At 47.3% G+C, this 21346-nt stretch overlaps 1 protein-coding gene across 4 annotated transcripts in view; it reads right to left on the bottom strand.

Moving 5' to 3' along the window:
- The window catches only part of PIEZO2 (piezo type mechanosensitive ion channel component 2), a gene marked incomplete at its 5' end in the record, with an annotated part of 353117 nt that overhangs the window by 16592 nt on the left and 315179 nt on the right, over positions 1–21346 (bottom strand). For 2 of the 4 annotated variants that reach the window (XM_081252827.1, XM_081252828.1), the window contains 10 exons: positions 2514–2728; positions 2821–2968; positions 4057–4189; positions 5163–5415; positions 8384–8566; positions 11346–11604; positions 12308–12628; positions 15014–15181; positions 17772–17938; positions 18898–19064. In XM_081252827.1, the coding sequence (XP_081108953.1) occupies positions 2514–2728; positions 2821–2968; positions 4057–4189; positions 5163–5415; positions 8384–8566; positions 11346–11604; positions 12308–12628; positions 15014–15181; positions 17772–17938; positions 18898–19064 (2014 nt within the window). The remainder of the gene's footprint in view (positions 1–2513; positions 2729–2820; positions 2969–4056; positions 4190–5162; positions 5416–8383; positions 8567–11345; positions 11605–12307; positions 12629–15013; positions 15182–17771; positions 17939–18897; positions 19065–21346) is intronic. The other 2 variants (XM_081252829.1, XM_081252830.1) reach the window with 1 other exon arrangement.

The following is a 21346-nucleotide window of genomic DNA, read 5'->3' as shown; positions in this document are numbered from 1 at the left end:
AAGAGCCCTGGGATTGGGAGTTGGCCCCTCCAGTAATTGGCTGAGTGACTCTGGGGAGGTCACACTTCCATATGGGCTCACCTGTCTTCATCTGGAAAATTAGACAGTAGGTCTAGAAAGCTTTTTAAGGTCTTTTCTTCTGTGAAATTAAGAATTTCAATGAGAGCTGCTGGAGAATGCCTCCTTGATGCTTTTAAATATCAGACAAATTACCAAAATTCACCATCCAGCTATCCTGGGTGTTAAATTTGGCTTATTTCTCTGCTTTGAGAGACAGCTATAATTAAATATTTACAGAGAAAATTGTACTTATTCTATTTTAAAGACTAACAAATAAGGGACTTCCCTGGTAGCGTAGTGGTTAAGAATCCACCTGCCAATGCTAGGGACACGGGTTCTAGCCCTGGTCTGGGAAGATCCTACAAGCCACAGAGCAACTAATCCCGTGTGCCACAACTACAGAGCCCACGTGCCACAACTACTGAAGCCCACGCACCTAGAGCCCATGCTCCACAACAAGAGAAGCCACCGCAATGAGAAGCCCGCGCACCACAACGAAGAGTAGCCCCCGCTCGCTGCAACTAGAAGAGGCCTGCGCGTAGCAATGAAGACCCAATGCAGCCAAAAATAAATTAAAAAAAAAAACTCTTTTAAAAAAATAAGATTCACAATGTTCTCATGACCAAATTCTAATATTTTTGCAAATGGCTTGCCCTATTCTGAATTATCTTTATCATGTGAGCTACATTTACTCCCCTAGCTTGTGGTGTGGAATGGAAGGCTTACGGAGCTATTGGGTATCTTCTGAGTAACAACCCTTTATGTAGTTAGTTCTACTTTAGACTCAGGAAAGATTATCCTAATTCCAATTTTCCTTTTAAAATATTTTCATTGCCACCATTTATTATCACAAAGCAATGATTCCCTAGACTGAGGTCAAAAAGTCAGCCTGAACGTTCAGGTGGGGGCAGACGTCAGTCTAGCCACTGGTAGAAGAGACTTGGTTTCCTCGTGGACAATTACATTTGAGTCGGTTTCTGAACAACATTAGGAAAATCCATTTTCATTACTTGCTACTCCAAAAATGGTGCTCGCCAGCTTGACGGACAGGTTATCCCTAAGGCTTGGCTGTCAATGACTCATGAGGTCTGATAAAGAGATCAAACTGATGGTACACATGAAGACCTTTTCAGGACATGTTCTTAAAAAGGTCACTCCTCTCATGTTACATGGACAGTTCCCTGCTCCCCTTCTGCAGACCCTTTGCTTTCATCGTCTACCAGAGCCGATACCAGGCACACCTCCTTTAACCGCGCTTCACAGATACTGTGATTTTTACCAATGGAAAGTTTGTGGCCACCCTGCGTCCAGCAAGTCTGTCAGCACCATTTTTCCAACAGCATCTGCTCCCTTTGTGTCTCTGTGTCACAATTAGGTAATCCTTGCAATAGTTCAGGCTTTTTCATTACGATCATGTTTGTTGTGGTGACCTGTGATCAGTGATCTTTGATGTTACTACTATAACTCACTGAAGGCTCAGGTGATGGTAGCATTTTTTAGCAAGTATTTTTAGATTAAGGTACAAACATTGTGTTTTTAATACATAATGCTATTGCACACTTAATAGACTACAGTTTGGTGTAAACATAACTTGTATAGGCAGCGGGAAACCAGAAAATTCCGGCCCCCCGATTTGTTGCGGTGGTCAGAACCAAACCCACCGTATCCCCAAGGTCTGCCTGCATTTCCTGTTGGTAGGGGTCTCCCTGGTTTTTCTTTCCTGGACTGACTCATTCATCTGCTCATGCGTGAAGCACCAACTTGGCCCCAGCACTGCTCTGGGTGGAGGCGTGCCCTCTGGTCTGAGATCTGACCCTGGGGAGGGGAGCCCTGCCAGGGGAGGGGAGAGGCTGTCAGGAGGCACCGAGGAGGGTCAGCATGGCCAGAGCTGGGGGCTCAAGGGACAGAGGGAAAGACGGCCTCCAGGCCCCTCCTGGGACAGCACCAGCCCTTCCCTACCCAAGTCCTCGGCCTCCAAGGCATCTTCACAGCAATAGTTGTATTAACTGCAGCAGCCGCGGCACGGGGGCTGCTGTGCTTACCCCTCAGAAGGACCCAGTGAGGCAGACCCCTCGTCACCTGCACCCCCTTTCTCTACCAGTTGAACAGACTCCGTTCTTTTCATCCACTTCTCATGTGACACAGTTTTGCGTCCTCTCATCCCCTTACGCTCTTAACGCCGCACTCCAGTCCGTCTCTCTACCTGCTCAGGTCACAGCACGAGGACCCCAGGTGTGCGCTGACCACTCAGCCTGTCCCCTCCCTATCTGAGAGCACCAGGTCTGAGTATAAAATGCAGTGATAATGTTTCTGAGGAATCAGCTCACACCTTGGCTTCACACTGAGTTTAATATTGATTAACCCCCCTAACTTTCCCTTCTCCTACGGGCTGATCCTTACGAAAATGTCTGCGTGAAAGCGGCCCCCACGGCTCTAGCTTCCGAAGGCCTTACCTCTCAGTCACACCAGGCAAGATGAAGAACATCCAGAAGTGAATTCCAAACACCAGGATGACCTGGAAGATGACCTTCCCCAGGACCGTCTTCCTGAGGTACAGTGCCCGGTCCACCACCATGGTCCCGAACTGAATGAGGACCATCACCAGGAAGGGCCCTGGGACCTGGTCTTCCGACAGCGAGGAGGTGATGTCGGCCGCGGCTGAATGTTTCTGGGGGGGGAGACCACAGGTTCAGGCCCGGTGGCACCCACAGGACAGCAGCGCTGGTCCCTGGTGTGCAGTGGCCCTGGTCCCCGACCTACCCCAAAGGCCCAGAAGCCGAAGACGATGATGACAAAGTCAACGGTGTCTGCCAGGAACATGAGCACGTACACGTCGGTCACGGCGCTGTAGTCGGGGTGGATGAGGTTGTAGAAGAACTGTCTGATGGGCACGTAGAGCTGCAGGGTCCTGCCAGACAGACACCCGGAGAGGGGGATGCAGGAGTCACTGGATACAGTGATCAGATCATTCCATCCTCTGCTTCCCTCCTCCCACCAGCTCTCACCCCCTGCCCCCGACCTCAGGACAGTCTGCTGGGGTAAGCGGGGCTCCTGCCCCAACAGAGACTGTGCACTAGTTCATGGCCGACGGGACCATAGACCTCTTCTCTCCTTGAATCATATGGAGCGGTAGCCCCGGAAATGAGGGGCCGGTTTATCCCGATTCAAGCACTCTCCACCTGTGAGGCCCTGATCCTGCTACCCAGCCCTCTGCGCTTCTGTAGAAGGTGTGATAAGTAATGAGGCAGGAGGCCCGGGCTGCGGTGAGAGCAAACGGGGCCTGTGGTCCTGCCTGGGACCTAGGAAACGCCGCGCAGCCCCTGCTCCTCCCGTTTCCAACCCCGTGTGTCCCCCGGGTCCCGGGCAGCGCCCTGGGCTTTGGAGCTCACCTCGCTCCATCCTTCATGACCCTGTGCCCTGGCCCTGGCTTGTCTGCACAGCCCCTGTCCCCTTATGTTCACTGTGCTCTGGGTTCCGCCTTCAATTCAAGGCCACGTCCATGTGAGCAGCGCCCTCGGTCGCAGAGCCCAGACTCAGGGCCAGTCCTGTTGCACCTCCCCCGTTTCCACTCCTGTCTGCATCCCTGTCACCTGGGGGAGGGGCCTGTGAACTCGGCTGGTGAACTTGGGCTGCGTGACAGACAAACCACTTCCCGCATGCACCTCGGTTTCCCTCTATGGGGTAAGTGTATCTCTAAGAAACTTCCAGCTCTGACTTCATTCCCTCTCCGTCTGGTTGGACTCTTTCATATGCCTGGAAATACACACCATGAGCCCGTGTTCAAATAGAAAAAGTGTGTTTAGAAATGCAGTGGATGTAAAACTAAATCATCCTCTTTGGAAAGTGATTTTTAAAAGCAGTATCACAATGGGCTATTTCGTTCTGCCTGAAGCAGATGATGTTTGTGGTGGGAGAAGTCACTTCACTTGTCACCTCTGGCTGATATGGAGTAAGTGACACCAGCTCCCCAGCCCCAAGGCGTTCTCACGCACTCACTTCTTTATGGTAAACGCTTTTGCTTTGATTAAGTGTACTTGAAGCTTCTCCACATAAAGATCCCGTCTGCTTTTTTGCTTGATGCTCACAACACTGCTTCCTTTTTGGCTGCTGTTTCGGGTGCTTGTGCTGCCTGAAAATAAAAAGAAACTGAGGTGCACTGTGAGTTGCAGGTTTGTCGACGTAAATATTGCAGAAGACCCGCCGCCCCCAGGACAGAGGATGGTTTGAAGCTGTTTAGAAGGTGAGACACACAGATGCCGGTAAGAACAGAGGTGGAGAACTTGGAATCTGCAGCCTCAACTCTGCTTCCATAGCCAAAGGCATCCGTGGGTTTTCACACCCACTGCTGGCTCTTTCCTGGGCCCCTGTGGGACCTCTGTCCCAGGAAGAAGTAGACCGGAGAACAGTTTTTATCGTGCTCAGCGGGGTCCCAGGTTTTTGTTGTGGGTTTTCTAGATTGGGTCCAGGACCCATGCCTTTTTTCAGGTCCAAATTTCTCTAACTGTAAAACAGATATGAGATGACCTGCCAGTGTCTGCCTGAAAAATATCTTCTGCTGATGAATACAGAGTGTCTGGAAGGCTTCAGACAGGAGCACTATCAACACAAAAGCCCAATTATCCCAAGAGGGGCAACTGGAACGCATATGTACTTTCCTATTACTGGCTGTTGAGTAAGAAATTAATAACTAGCTTAGGAAATAACTAAGATGGTTTGGCTAAAAGGTCCCATTGATTAAATCTAAATGTATGTATTTTCAAAATAAATCGTGATTTACACTCAGCAGAATCTCTGGATATGATTTATAACTACCCTGTATCCAACACCCACTAGGTACGAGGCGCCGTGCTGGCCACTTTTCTCCACGACCTGAAATCCTCGTCCCGGGGACGACGCAGACAGACACCCTGGACAGTGATGTGACTGCCCCGGGCCACACACACAGCTCAGCCTGGACTCGGAACTCCGTCTGTCTGGTTGCAAAGTACATTCTTTTCACATCACAGTATCTGTCTCCTAGACAGCACCCAACAAACTCCCCTGCCCCGGACCCACTGGAACCAGGGAAATGGTTCAGCCTGGGGACACGGTGTGACAGATACCTCTCCTGGACCTATTGGAGGAAAAGCTGGAGCCCTGGGACGTCTGGGAGCCACTGCTGGAGCGCTTCCTCCTGATGGCGGCCGGCTGCTCGGGGAAGGTCACGTGCACCGACTCCACAGACGCGGCCAGGTTGATGGACTTCAGGGAGTCAGAGGAACCCCTCCTACCGTGGCCGAGGGACAGCGCGTCGTCCGAGCCCACCTCGTCAGAGCCACTGTCTGCGATGTCATCTCCGTCCCACAGGCCGTGGCACTGAGAAGGCAGGGAAGGGACAGCTCAGCCCGCCGTTCCAGGGAGGGGGCTGGGATTCTGCCCTATGACATCCCGGCCACCAGAGCGTCCCTCAGGATAAACATAAAACAGGGCGACTGTAGCTGACAACACTGTTGTACAGCGGAGACTGGCTAGGAGAGTGCAACTTAAATGCTGTCGCCAAACAAAGACAGAGAGGCAGGTGAGGAGGTGCTGGATGCACTAATTAACCAGAGGGAGAGAACCTTTGCCCCATGTATACGTTTATCAAATCACTACATGTGCACCTTGAATACCTTACAATTTCATTTGTCAATTATACGTCAATAAAACTTTGTCAATTATACATCAATTATACGTCAATAAAACTGAAATTTAAAAAAAGATTAGAAACCCAAAGTAGTGCAAAGGGTTCTAAGAAAGCGTATCATCTATAATTTTCCTATGGTCCCAGCAGAGTGGAGGCGGAGGGTGTAGACCATAGCATTTGGCTCTTCAGTGGAGATGGAGACAGATGATGGGGTGGAAGTCAAACCAGAATCACGCAGCTGGTTCCCTGAGCGGAAGTGCTTTCCAGCACACATTGCTGTGCTGACAGCGCGCACCTGCAGTACCGAGCTGAAGTGACCATGGGTGAACTGATCCCTGCCCCGTGCTTACCAAACATTTGTACTGGAATTACGGTGCTGTCCCTCCCCCCGCCTGCACCACAAGACCTGAATCCTGGGATCACCTGGGATCACCACAGCTGACCCAGGAACAGACCTGCAAATACTCTACACCAACAATGCTGGCCCACGTGTGAGAGTCTGTGATGCATCCTGCAGAGCCTGGTTTTTGCTTCAAGGAAGTGGGATAAAGGGGGCCGGTAAGGACAGGAGGGAGGATTGCAGAAGAGAGGGCTGAGGAAGCAGGACTTTCCTGGAATGAGATGCTACGTGGACCACAAGTCGCCCTGGTGTTGACCTTGGACGAAGCTGCCCAGTTAGCTGTCCACCTCCTGAGCACCCTGGCTGCCAGGCTAGCATTTATCCCCAGGACCCCGTCCAGTCCTCCCTCTGACTCTGTAGAGAATAAGAGCTCCAGGCCCATTTGCCAAACCAACTCAGAGAACGATCCATTCATCCAAAGACAGAGTCACCTAATTTACAGATTATTCTTTAATATTTATGTATAGATATATTATTTCTTAAACACATTCAATGAATGTATTCTTATAACAGACATTTTAGATGCTCATAATGGGATTTTTCAGTTTATACTGATTTCTTTCAAATCATTTTAAAAGTGGCTTTGTCTTTTGCCAACATTTTATTAACATATGTGGATTCTTTCACTGCTTTCTTAGTAGCATATTTATTTAGGTTTGTTAATTCTTCCAATTATTTATAAAATTATAGTGATTAATATAAATAGGATAATTTTAACCACTTTTGAAATTTGCACATAGTTTTTAATTGTTTGGATTTCAAAGCAGCATTGTTAAAAGGCTTATTTTTTCAAAAGCTGTAGGATAGTTTTGTCTTTTTATGAAAGGATTTATCATCACAAAAAGCATTTTTCATACCATTAGCCAAAATTTCAGCATAACAGTACCTCAAACATATTCACTGTGTATAAGAAATTTTCAAAGAAGAAATCAGAGTAAGTGTACCAATATGAAACACCAAAGTTTCATTTATTGTGTGATTTAAATATAAAATCATAGCTGTTAAACCATTTGAATGTTGATGAAAAAGTAATAAAAATATCTAAAGTTTTATAATTTTCTTAAAATGACACGCAAAAGGATTCAGAATTTGCAAGAGAAATTGGAAAGCGGCCAAAATTATGCTAAATGCTGAAATTTAAAACTTTAATTTCTATAACTAAAAAAATAAGGTTAAACATCTATTAATATGTTTGTCAAGAATTAGTAAATTGGCTACATTCGGGTAATTAACATATTCATCAGAAGAACTGGAAAAATTAAGCAAATTTTATTTTGGCTAATGGGTGCCTTTGGATAAATACCTTTGCAAACTCACCACACCCCACTGACTCAGGTAAGTCACCCCCCGCCAAGTGAAGGGTTAGGGACTTGCAGTTTGCAAGGTGACAAAAGGCAGAGTAAAGGTCTTGGTCATGGTAGACACAGATGAAAGCCTGTGTGAAGCAGCCCACTGAACAGGACAGAAGTTGAACACACTGTTACATGTATGTGTGTGTATGCATTAACTGAGGCCAAGCTTGTTCTCAAAAGGAACTAATAAAGATACTACTTGATAAAATGAATTTAAAATACGTTATACGAGACAAGGTTAAAATAAGAGAAGGAAGGTAAGACTGTGACCCTAGGCACATCAGTATCTAATGTTTAGAGTTGAGTGGCATATTACAAGTTTAGCTTATAATTCACAGTGTGTGAGAAGAAAAAGCCCCACAGAGGCTCAGCAGGATGACAGGAGTTACTGATCCCGAGAAGGTCACTCTGTAGACAGGTCTTCCCAGAGCAACGAGGGAATGGCTTTCTCAGGCTGTGCTCTCTGGGAGCACAGCCCTGGCCTCCCCGGGCCAATCACGTAGATGGTCTCTCACTAAAGCCAGTGGTTTCACGACAAGAAACTACAAGAAAAGCAATGCTTCTAGAAGGGGGTGGGCCGAGGTCAGGGTGGAGAGGAGACCCCAAACTGCAGCTCCCTGGTGATCTGTCATGGATCAGGAGGTAAGAACTGCTCACCATTCAGGCGCTGGGTTAATTAGGCTGTGTTCAACCCAGGGTAGAAACGGGAAAATTTCCCCTTGATTTATTACAAACTCCATTACTGAGCACACAGTGTTGGAGAAAATGAATGAAATGAACACAACTGCCTGTTAACAAGGAAAAAAAGAGCACACACACAGACCCCACCCCATGGACCCTCGGCCCCATGTGATCCCAATGTTCGGGTTCTCGGGGAATCTTTTAGGGGCTGTGAACGGGCAGTACCTTCAGGATAGACCGGTGGAAGAAGAGGGCCAGCAGCTGGATGAGGTCGTAGAGAACGTAGCCCTCCTTCTTCTCCACGCCGATGATATTGGGTGGGTGGTAAGGCTTGTCTTTGTTCAATTCCACGTTCTTGTTCCAGGGAAAGAACCCAAACTGGAAGAAATACTTGACCACAATTGCCACCTGCACACAGATGATAGAAATTTTTAAAAAACGAGTCCTTTTAAGAATAGTTCTATAGGAGAAACAGTGATACAAAAAATTAAGGGAAAAAAGTCTCAGTTTTGTTGCTGGGAATGCACACACCATGTGGAATAACAAATTCTCATTCTCAGATTCTGACTTTAGGACAAGCGCAGAATCTCACCTCCACGGCCTTCGACTATGGATACATCAGGGCCATTTAGGTTACTCCTGACTCGGCTTAAATGACTTCTGCTACTGTTGAGGAAATGGCTAATTTCTACTGATTCAATTAGATATTTACACAAGTATTCAGCTACTAACTACGGTAATTAGAACCAACAAGAACAGGAAGATCTTTATCTTTATACTTTATGGTATTGCTTTAACTTGTAATCTTTAGGAGCAAACCACACAGGCTCTCTGTACACGATATTACTTTATTCTCATCTCTCTCTTCTCACCATTTTATCGCTCATTGGAAGTCCTCAAGAAATAAAAGTGAATGAAACAAAATCTTGCCAATTGTGCTGGTAACTAGCTCACGGTGCAAACGTGGAGATGTTTGCAGAGATGGACACTGAAACATCGTCCAACGTCTGCGTCATCAGGGGTTAATTCTTTACACATAATCCATTAATAAAAATCGTTTTACAAGTCCTCCATTGACCTAGGGTCCCCCTTCAGCCCTCCCCCTCTCATGCTTCTTCCCAAAGTCAAGCCTCTGTGAAGAGCAGCCCTGCGTTCCTTACCCTGGTGCTTGCACCCAGCACGCTGGGTACCCACACAGAAGCCAGAGCCCAGCCACACCCCCCTTGCACCCCACCCAGTGTCCCTTCCTGAACCTCCTCCTCTGCCCCCTCCTCTCAGCCCCCCTGAGGTGACATCGGTCCGGACCCTGATATTTCTCACCCCGGCTGTTTTCCAAGCCTCCACTTTATAAAAACTTGCTAAAACACACACTTGATGGAGTCGTGTCCCGTTCAACTCCTTCAATCCAAGGGAGCGAGTGCTGAGCGCACACCCCGTGGACAGGCATCCCTGGGCACCTCTGCTGCCCGCCCCTCCAGCCTCCTTGCAGTCCCATCACGGCTCGTCCGTCCTGCACTCGCCGGGCTGTCTTACGCCTTCATTTCTTCGCAAGGACTGGACTCGCTTTGCTTTCGTCCTTTGCCGAACTTCTCTTCTCCTTCCCACATCCCCGCCTTGTGCTGACGAGTCCCCCCACCCTGGCTACATGAGGCCACGCACCCGCCACGCTCTGCACTGGCGCCCACCCATGCAGTGTGGTTTTGAACTGTAGGCAATTCTGTTTACACTCATCAGTTGGCCACAGGAATCTGCAACCATTGAGAAACAGGAACGACCATTTTTTAAAACTTTCTGTTGTTTCCTCTTGTCCAGCATAGCCCCCAGCTGTGGCCCAAAGTCTGGGTTGTGTAGGGAATTAACGTCAACAACGCCTCAGTGTGACAGAGAAAATGGAGAGCCCCACTTTGAACCGGGAAGATCTCATTTCAAGATGAAAGCTGTGCATCAGCGGCTCTTTCTCCCTTCTCCACATTCCTAGAACCTGCCCTTACCTCACGCTGGGGTTAGAAGCTTCTCCTGCAGAGGCGCTGGGGAGAATCCCCAGGCCCCAGACAGGGAGGTCACTTATGCCCCGATCACCAAGTCATGTAATGGAAGTAATATTTAAGAGCCATTATTTAGACAGACTAATTAAAGTCATGGATATGTATTTGGCTTCACATCTTTTATTTTTATTATGGAAATAAGATACATGATAGCAATACTTTAAAATGAATACTTTGGAGACGACTTAATACATAACTTTGTTTTAATTTTGCCGTTGAATTACTTGTAAACCTATAAAATTTCTAGACTCTAACACTACACCATGATGAGTACTATCCTTGAAGAAGCAATTGCAGCTCCACTGTTAGTGAAAACTTTCCTTCTGAGCCAGGTAACAAAATGAGGCTTCTTCACAAACCTAAGATGACAAAGAACCGTGATGGCCCAAGGAGCAAAGTCTGTAAGAGCCTCCCTTTTACTCCCAGTTTTATGGTTGCCATGGGAATTTGTGAACTGCTACGTTTACAACAGAGCAGGGCAGAAAAGCAGGTTCGTGTATTTGGGCACAGTGTCTCTTGTCCCCTCACGGGTGATGAAAACGGGGTGGCAATTCTCCTTTTCTGTTATTCAGACTTTTAAGGGGGTAGGTATGTGACTTTGGCAATTCTCCTTTTCTGTTATTCAGACTTCTAAGGGAGTGAGTATGTGACTTTGTGTTTTGATGTGTGGAAATTGGCTTTAGGTTTAAAAATGGGAAAAACGTATGCTGCATCAAACTGTTCAAAGTGCTCACTGTATTGTCTGATCCAATGTCCACTCACTGGCTGTGCACTGGCCCCGGGGCCGTGCTTGTTTCTGCCTTTCACTTACCGTCTTGGTGGCTGAAACCACAGGGCAGACACCAGACCTCAAAGGCCTCCCCCACCACTTGCTAGTTGGGTAACTTCGGGGCAATTATTTAATCTCACTGAGGCTATTTCCTTATCTGTTAGATGGAATGATATTAGCCCCTATACTGTGTGAGATGTGAAACGTGAAAAGATAAACATAATTACCGGCACCAGGTAACTGTTGGTTATAATCATGTGTCCACCTAAGAATATCCGTTTCACTGACTGTTTATGTGAAATTGTCTGGAGTCGGGCAGGCCCACCCAGAGTGATGCCCTGTGACGGGCAGGCCAGTTTCGCCCGAGGCCTACCTCTGTGTAGACGATGGCCATCATCCAGAACCGTCTGCTGGGCCGGGGGACGGACAGCATGGCCCAGAGGAAGATCAGGATGGGCAGCACGAGGGTGATCATGGAGGCGGAGACCATGTGGTTGAGGATGATGACAAAGTAGCACACCATCTCCGAGCGGGCCACCAGCGTGTTGTACATGGCGTAGAACAGCAGCAGGAAGCGGGGCTGCCCAACATAGAACTTCTCCGACTCTTCCAGCTCATCATCATGGAACATCCTGTTAGAATAAGCAGCGTGACACTACGTGGGTCTTAATTCCCCCCAGACGACCGATTTCCTCTTGACGTGACCCTGGTGTCCCTCCCTGCTTCCCGGGTCCCCAGGTGTCTTGCAGCGTCAACCTCATATTGTGCTACAGAAAGAGACATGAGGGGCTTCCCCGGTGGCGCAGTGGTTAAGAATCTGCCTGCCAATGCAGGGGACATGGGTTCGAGCCCTGCTCTGGGAAGATCCCACATGCTGCGGAGCAACTAAGCCCGCGAGCCACAACTACTGAGCCCACGTGCCACAACTACTGAAGCCCGCATGCCTAGAGCCCGTGCTCCGCAACAAGAGAAGCCACCACAATGAGAAGCCCGTGCACCGCAAGAGTAGCACCCGCTCCCTGCAACTAGAGAAAGCCCACATGGAGCAACGAAGACCCAATGCAGCCAAAAATAAATAAATAAATAAATAAATTAATTAATTAATTAAAAAGAGACGTGAGCACACGTGTCTGTTACAGACACTTTGCTGGTTGTATGGTTCAGTGGTAGAAGCACAAAGCTGCCTCCTACTTGCGGTGCAGGAAGTACTGAAAGCAGCACGTTGCCTCTAAACGTCCGAGTGGACGTTTTGCATGCAGGTCTCTGCACCCAGCAGCCCAGCGGGCACTAAGGGACACTCCCGGCTGTGGCCTTCACTGTGGCCAAGGCTCTTACTTGTTCAGCAGTAGCTCGCTGGCCGTCAGCTCATGGGTCAGGGGTGGCAGGATGCTGGCCTCCAGGCGGTCCGAGCGGCTGTCGTCGGGGCTGACCGCCATGTGGGTCTGGCCCCCCGAGTCGTCCCGGGAGTCAAAAGACAGGCGCTCGAAGCTGACGGCCTTGCTGTAGGACGGCGGGGCCTCCACGTCGCCATCCTGCATGGGGTCCTGTGGGGACTGGGTGTCCTCAGGCACCTCCTCATCCTGCTCGGCCTCCACCTCCTCTATGGTCTCTGTGGTCCCCTGGCGCGAGTACAGCATCGTGCACTGCGTGGGCTCACTGTCGGGACACAGGGATGGGCACCGCCTGGTCTCAGCATCCCACTCCCTGCCCTCCCGAGGGCACCCACAGCCACGCAACCAGGCACGTAGGGGGAAATGCCCCCTCGCTCCCCCGTGTTCCATCGACTTTGTCTGGATAATCTGTCTGGTCCGCAGAGATGGTGGGCTGGGCTGCGGCTCACAGGGTGCTAAACCCTCCTGAGCAGAGGTTTTCAATCCCATCAAGCTTCCCAGCCACGGGGCCTGGTGTTTATTTCCAATCAAGACACAGTGAGCACAGCTCACCTCCCAGTGTATGGATTTTAAAGAAGGGTGCTCACGGAAACGAGAAGCCTCAGCTGGCTGGGTCCACAGGTCTTAGCCAAGATACACTCTACTCTCAGTGGACCCCAGATCCGTAAGGGGAGGACAGGAATGATGGGCCGTTAGCAAGACAACGGCACGCTTTATGACACACGGCGCACTTCCTGCATGCTTGCTTCTCCCTTGTTTCCATCCTTTGCCTTTTCTCACTGGTGCCTCTTACATCTGATTGAATGCTCACCACCTCCCCGTCCCTGGCTCCCCACCGCCTGGCATGTGGAAGCCCCGCCCACCACTCTGCCCTGAGGGTCTCTCCCCAGGGCTGAGTCCCCAGCTCGGGCTGCCCTCCTGCTCTCTCTCCTCCCAATGACTTTCCGCTACCAGCTCCCCTTCCAGCTTCATTTTTCATGAGCTCCCCTGCCATTATCTTCACTCTACTTTTGCTTCCTTTTCTTCTCTTTTGCATCCCTCCTGTCCTTCTAACTTTCCCTGCCAGGTCCGTGCAGGAAAAGCTGGAAATGAAATACAGCAGCCAGAGCCGTGAAATTCAAAGCGTGCTTTCTATACTGTCTACCTCAACACACCCAGCCCTGAAGGGGAGGGGGCAAAAGTCATCTACAGATGCAGAGTCTGCTGGGTGTACAGCGATAATCTGTTAGACTCTGAGAAGGTGCTGCTATCTGAACGGCATGTGTGAGCAGCTGGGGACATAAACACTGAGATGCTCAAATGCGCAGACTGTAGCCATTTTTCTTGTCACGGACACTGGAGCACACATGTGAATGAATGAATGCGTTTGGCTGAGCCCTGAGACTGAAGAACCACATTTATATGAGCTCTTGATCCTAACTCAGGGGTGTTCAGTGTCCCCAGGGCTTTGGTTCTAAGCGTGCACATCACGTAGAAGGCTGTCGGAACACCAAGACAGCCAGCTTTTGGCTAAGACTTACCTTGATTAGACATGGCCATGAAAATGACTGATCACCCCACTGAGTTTTCAGACCACTGGAGCCAGCCCCACACCAGGTCTAACTTCCAGTGGGACCGTAACCGATCACAGGCATGCTCTCTGTGGTTTTAAATGAGGTCTGGCCCCAAAGGGATTCAGCAAACCCTGGTACGTTCAGGGATCAACAGAGTGGAATGGCATAGCATGTGCCAGCCAGAAGACATCTCAAATGGCCATGGCATTCCCAGAAACACCAGGCACCAGCCTCCTTGCAGCTCTGAACTGAGATACATAGCTGCCAGCAACAAGGACTTAATACCCCCGATTTGCCAACGTTGACATTAGTTTTGGATTGGGTTATTTGGGTAGGTTGTTTGGTGTCAGGATAAGCACAATGCCGCTCATGCTTCTGTGCTCCTGCTGACTTTTCAAAGGCAATTCAAAAAAGAGCTTTTGGCTTTTACGCAAGTAATTTCATTTCTAAATGATTATTGTTTTATCATAGGATTTAATGAGAAAACTTAAGCCCAAAGTAATTGTTTCCAAACCAAACAAGTTAAGGTCTACAAAGGTGATATATTCTATTGCACAATAATATTCTTTAAAAAAAAAACCAATGGTAAAATATGTCCTGACTTTTATGTTAATTATGCATATAAAAGGTGGACAGATTCATTCTGTATCAACCAAATGTGACTACATATGGGATTTGGGCATTTTTCTCCCCTACTTCATGGATCTTTGGATGAAATCATGAGAAAAAGTTTCCTGCCCTTCCTGACCCATTTCTCCCTGTGAGGACCACCTACCTGAGCCCTCAACCAAGGAGGAAACATGCTTGCTCCTTTGGAAAGAAAAAGTGTGAAATACTTACAAAATGAAGGACAATGTTTATAGTAGGATTTTTAAGAAACTCCTAACAGACAAAAACCAAAGAGCAGTTAGTTTAATAGAATGCTGTCCTGGGAACGACCAGTTGTATCCCAGGAAGAGTGGTGGTTATGCTTTGGTTAGTCATGCACATTTTAAAAATAAAAATTAACAAAAACCCACAGGTCACAAGAAGTCATTTGTGCAATGACCCAGGGGGGAGGTGACACGGTTACGGACAACGCATGCACGGGTGAGCACCTGGAGGCTAAGCTGGCACTCTCAGCTGACGAAGAGGACACATCCATGCTGAACATTTTACGGAGCCCGGGCCGAGCGCGCTCACTTGTTTTAGGAACAGTTTCTGGTCCATCTAAATCATCAAGGGTGGACTGCCTTGAGAACAGCATGGTTGCTTCCGTGTAGCAGCTAGCAGCGCAAACAGTTACAGAGACACAGTGTTAAAACAGCACTGGAACATGAGTCACACACGGTCAGCGACCCAGACACCGCCATGCAGCAAACCACACGCCACTCCAGCACCACGGACAGCGACCATCGCAGCGGGGCCTCCAGGACAGAAAAGGGAAGATAAAACACAGCAGTACTGGGCTGAAAATAATATTACAGCTGATAAATGATGAAATGTCACTCTCTGGGTGGGACAGGGAACTAGAATAAAGACAAGTCCCGACCTTTCTCTCACAGAGCAGAATTCATAATTTTACAATTTTACAACTGAGTTTTTTTTGATGAAAGGAAACGTGTTTTATTCACAGCCCCCCACCCAATTCTGAGTTCATTGAGAGCATTTTGTAGCCGAACTGATTACACAGAAATATCTGCTCATGTAAAGTTTATATAAAAATGTCATTTTTTTTTTTTAAAGCACAGTCTCCAAAGGGAAAGAGGGAAGCTCAGGACTGACCACAACAAACTGAATTTTCCATCCCTTTTTCTGAGTGATATTCAGTTGAACCAAACTAGATGGCTTGGAGAAGAGATGCTGGTTTGATATGCAACTGGATATAAACCAACATCAAAAAAATGAAACAAAATGGTAAAAGGCAACAACAAAGGAAATCCAGCAGTGGCAGGGCCATTTTGTCTGTTAACTGTTCATTGAGCCTAATGAATGGTTTTCTTCGGGTCACGTTTTAGGTGTTGGCGGATGTCATGAGGGCGAGAGCCCATGGGCTGAGATCCTCAGCTCCTGTCACCTGACAATCAGGGAGGACGGGTGGCAGAGTTAGGGTGATCACAGCACTGGAGAAGCAGCCAACAGAGCTCAGACAGAGGAAGGTAGAGGATATCCAATTTCATAAAACAACCGTTTTTTAAAAAGCGCTATTTTACAACTGGATTTGAAGGAAATCGGGACTATTCCAATAAGCCAAAGGGAATACAAACTCAGTTGTTAGGTTCCCACCCTAACCCCCTCTACTGTCTGCCAGAGGGAAAAGTGGGTGAGATGGGGTGAGTAGGAGGGCTCCACGCAGTCTGGGTCCTCGGAAAGGGGCCGGGCCACATGGAGCGTGTGTGTCCCCGTATCCCCGCTGGGGTTGACACTACCCTGACGCAGGGCACAGGTGTCGGAGAGCAAGCTTCCATGCTGGGAGTCCCTCCCAAAGAAGGTCACTGCCTCCCCAGCAATCGGCAAGCCTTCCTGTGGACTCTAATGCAGACACATGATTTGAAAGTTTCCTAAACAAAGAAACTGGAAGTTCTGCTCAGCCTTTAAGGAAAGGGCAAATATGTTCACTCAGTTACTAATGACATAATGAACCTATTGTGTCTCCCTTTTCTTTAGGTTACAAATAAAGAGTAAAAGAACATTAAAAAATAATTTTAAAGGTATTGGCTTTCTACTAGTAAATGTATTGACGGATTGACCATTTAAAAATGTTTGGGATACTTTGACAGTGTTTGTTAAAAAGCAATCGATGGATTTAAATATCTCCTGCCTCACAGTTTTTGACTATGGGTGCAGCTTTGTTTGTCATCTTGGATCAGGTTTAAAGGCAGTTACTTGACTGTATTTTGGCCAGTCTTTATTTTCTTTTTCTTCTTCAACCTCCTAAAGTTGTGATTTACAGTATTTAATTACTTTCTTAATTGACCACATTCTCAGTGGTTACGCAGCTGAAAGTTACTAATAAGTAACTTTCAGGAATAAGGAATCGTGTATGTTTATTTTATGAACAACTGATTTTCAGTTCACTTTCTAATTTTCTCTTTGATTCATTTGGTTCAGAGTTTGGTTCTGGAACCATTATTCTTAAGCCAGGCTCACATATAACATTCTGGAGGCCCGTGAAACCCCTGAAGTTCTACATAAAAAATTTGTAGTTATGTGTGGTTTTCCCCTTTGGCAAATAGTCTATAGCCTCATGAAATTTCAGAAGAGGCTCATGTCTCTGTCAAATGGGGATGATAACAGTACACCTCGAAGGGTCTTTTAAGGATAAAGTGAAGAAACCCATGCACAGTGTTTAGTGCAGCCCCAGATGAAGGGTCAGCGCAGGTGCCTGTGTGAAGCAGGGCTGTGACCACACAATGTGGAAGATGGGGGCAGACAGAACCACTTCTCAAATTTCTAAAATTACGAACCATAAAGTAACGTTTCTGAAAGGAAAAGATCAAGGATGACAATAGATGGTAGAAGATTCTAGAACAGAAGATTCTTTCTGGAGCAGCATTTTAAAGGCATTAAAGAGGCAGCTCTTGATACAATTAGTCATTTTGTGATGCAGAAGGCTCATCCATCTGACTTGACTCCAGTTTGGAAATCCCAGTCCTGTGGCTGTGAATCATACAGGTCCTGCTAATAGTTATTATTGATTCCTGCTTCTATCTGCCTGTTCCAGGGACAGGCAATGCTCTGCTTGGCTGTGGCCACAGAGACAGCCCGGAATGGCTGGGCACCCTGCATGATTCTGATTAATCTACACCTCACCCATCATTTCTCACCTCTGTTACCTTTGTCAAAAGCAACACCATTGTGGAGCACGTGACGTACCTGGAGATGCTGTCGTGGGAATCTAAGCTGTCCATCCTGTGGGCTGCCTGTATACCTGCGGTGGCGCCAGGACGGTCATCAATGGTGTCCAGTCCCGACTCTCTGGAAAGGTTCATGATGTGGTTCTGATAGTACATGTGGATGCTCTCCCGGGTCGGGACGTTGCCCTGCAGAGAAGGAGACATTGTCACAGTCCTCACGAAGCACTGGCCTGTGCAGCTGCCTGGCACTGCTCAATATGGACAACCCTCCACCATCATGCACATCTTGAATAGGATGAAAAGCCAAGCTGGTCAAGCTGGGGATCGACATTAACTCATTGAATTAATGGTGCCCGATGTTACTGGGTCATGCCGAACAAGAAACCCATTCTCGTTTATGGGTGAAGATGGTCAAATGTACAAACTTTCTGTTATAAAATAAATAAATCCTGGGGATGCAATGTACAGCATGGGGACTATAGTTAACAATACGGTATTGCACATTGGAAAGTTACTAAGAGAATAGATCTTCAAAGTCCTCATCACAAGAAAAAAATTTGTAACAAGGTGTGATGATGGATGCTAAGTAGACTTTCAGTGGTGATCATTTCACAATATATACAAATACCAAATTATTATGTTGTAAACCTGAAATTAATATGTTATATGTCACTTACAACTCCAAAAATAAAATTAAAATATTGAAAAAGAAATCCCTTCTTATATGTAGATAATTTTGCTAAGTCAGAGTAACTTTTCCAGCAATGAACTATTATTTTCAAATGTAATCTATAAATCATCTATGGCTGTATTTTGTGGCTCTGCATGTATCCTTATTTTCCCTATGAGAAGTTTCACATCAAACTTGCCAGACTATACAACATGCTCCTTTATGAGACACGACAGAGCCTGTGCAGCTGCGAACGGTGGTGATGGGAGGGGACAGAAAGGACCCACTGGCCGAGATCCTGGGACTGTGTGAGTGTGTGTGTGGCGTCTGATTATTTTCATTCTGGGCGTGGAACAGACTTAAATATACAAAAAAGCAAAGGGGTTATGTAAAGATTGTCTAGAGAGAACGGATTTTGTCTGATCCTACTTGGGGCTCTGGATACTGACTTTCAGAATCATGCCAGCAGTGCTACCTTTTTAATCTCTCTGGTCAGCATGCACCTCTCGATCCTCAAGACGGTGGAGATGTCGATGTGCTCCCTGGAGATGGAGTTCAGCCACGTTGTGAAACTGTCCACGGTCGCCAGAAACAAGACCCAGGTGAACTTCAGAATATTAAATATCCTCTTGATGATATTATCTAGGAGGAAGAAGATAACACGATTTAAAGGGACATCGTGCCCTCAGCCGCAGTGCTGTGTGTGGTATTTTACCAAAGGCAGCCCTGGTTTTGCCCTCGTCCCCAACACGGAGTGACAGGGGCGTGGGGGGACCGCAGGCTAGGAAGCCATGGGCGGAGCTTTCCACACCTGCTGCGGAAGCACCAAAACCAAACGCGGATAGAGTTTTTAAAATAAATTCCAGGGAATTAATGTTTTTTTTTTTTGAAGGTGTTGGGCATAGGAGTTTATTAATTAATTAATTTATTTTTGCTGTGTTGGGTCTTCGTCTCTGTGTGAGGGCTTTCTCTAGTTGCGGCGAGCGGGGGCCACTCTTCATCGCGGTGCGCAGGCCTCTCACTATCGCGGCCTCTCTTGTTGCGGAGCACAGGCTCCAGACGCGCAGGCTCAGTAGTTGTGGCTCACGGGCCTAGTTGCTCCGCGGCATGTGGGATCCTCCCAGATCAGGGCTCGAACCCGTGTCCCCTGCATTAGCAGGCAGATTCTCAACCACTGCGCCACCAGGGAAGCCCGCGGGTAGAGTTTTTAACCTTGGGTCAAAGCATCAGTCAGAATAGGTCTGTATGCAGTTAACAGGTTTGATTAAAAGTAGAGATTGTGCTCAATGATATTTGTTACTGACACAGGGACAGAAACAGTCTGTATCTATCTATCCAGGTAACTGGGTCCTTTAACGCTTTTCCTGTATGTTTCTTCTTTTCTTAAGTAACAGTTGTCGTGGGAAACAATTCTGTTAGTTCAGAAGACTCTGATGCTTCTCACTGCAGCTGGATTGCAGTTAAACCACCTTAAAGGTATTTTGTAGGGAATTCAGTCCACACACTAAGAGTCTATCTAAACCACTGACTTATCTTGTCCATATGTATTTAATGACATCGAGCTGTGCTAACTAGAAAATTTTCCCCGGGGGTTGGGGGGGGTCAGTCCTCTCCAAACCACAGGAGCCCCGAGATTCCTGATGACCCTGGGCTGCCTTTCTCATCTCAGCTGTGACTGGGGACCCGCCCGGGAGGCCGCGTGTGACAAGCTCCACTCAGGGTCCCACCGTGTCCCTGATGTCGTGCCTCTCCGGCACCCCCGGAATTCAATGTGAGCTCTGGGTCACGGCTGTGACATAACTTATTTTAGGTCAGAATCAAAATAAAAGAGGGAAGATCCCATATTAATTGTCTGTCTTACTCATTGCTCCCTGTAAATCAGTGCTTTTTCAACTGGTATACAAGGAACACTTCAAGACACATCACCAAATCACCATCCATGTGTACATTTTTTTACTTTGGTTTTTTAAAAAATTAGTTTTATTAGCTATTTCAAACACTGACTGCAATAAAGGGAATACTTAGTGAACAGGACAATGAATTAAGAATTGACTTACTGTTTAAAAAAAAAAATCAAAGCACCACCAACAACACTCTCAATAAGAAAAACAACCTGTATCTTTCACTCTTCCTCTCACCAGAAAAAGGAAATCAGATTCAAGTGTCATAGTAAGATCGTAATGAATTTATGATTAATGATGATAGTCTGGAATGGCTGTAGTTTAAGGTCACTAATACAGCAGGTAGAAAAAGACAAAATTCACTGACATAAGCTTTTCTGTGCGGGGGGGTCATTTTCTGGATGGGGCCGTACAGTACACATTTCCAGCTTTGCAGCCTTGCTGTCTCTGGCCATTTCGGCTGTGCTGGTGTGAAAGCAGCTGTAGACAGTGGGTGGATTGTTTATCAATGGTCAAGCCTGGGTTACCAAACTTCAATGACGGACACTGACACTTGAATCCCATAATTCTCATATGTCATTAAGTACTCTTCTTCTTTTGATTGTTTTCCAGCCATGAAACATGGTAAAAGTCATCCTTAGCTAACAAGCCACAGAAGAACAGGTGGCAGGTGGGATTTAGCCCAGAAGTAGTAGAGTCTTGCAACCTTTAGCCCAGGTGTATGGCCCCACTCCTGGTCACTGTCCTCTCTCTACTTTAGAGACTGAAACGTGAACCAGAGTTTGACTTCGTCATGGAAAAAAATTATTTGTGCATTTGGGTGGTCTAGGAGAAAGGCAGAACTTCTCTCAGGTGAAATTTTGCTCTTTTCAAAGGAAAACCATCCAAGGGAAGCTTAGCTAGAGTGTGGGCTCCACACATGGTCCAGGTGGGTCAGGGAGACACAAGGAAGTGGTAGACGGTGCTACCTACTGAGGTCACAGGAACCTTGGAGCTGCCAGCTGGGACTCTGGAAAAGGAGCT

The sequence above is a fragment of the Mesoplodon bidens genome (assembly GCF_964165515.1).
Source record: "Mesoplodon bidens genome assembly, chromosome: 13".
NCBI classification, from domain to species: Eukaryota; Metazoa; Chordata; class Mammalia; order Artiodactyla; family Ziphiidae; genus Mesoplodon; species Mesoplodon bidens.
Note: the sequence above shows the minus strand (reverse complement) of the source record. Positions and strands in the feature narration are given on the sequence as shown.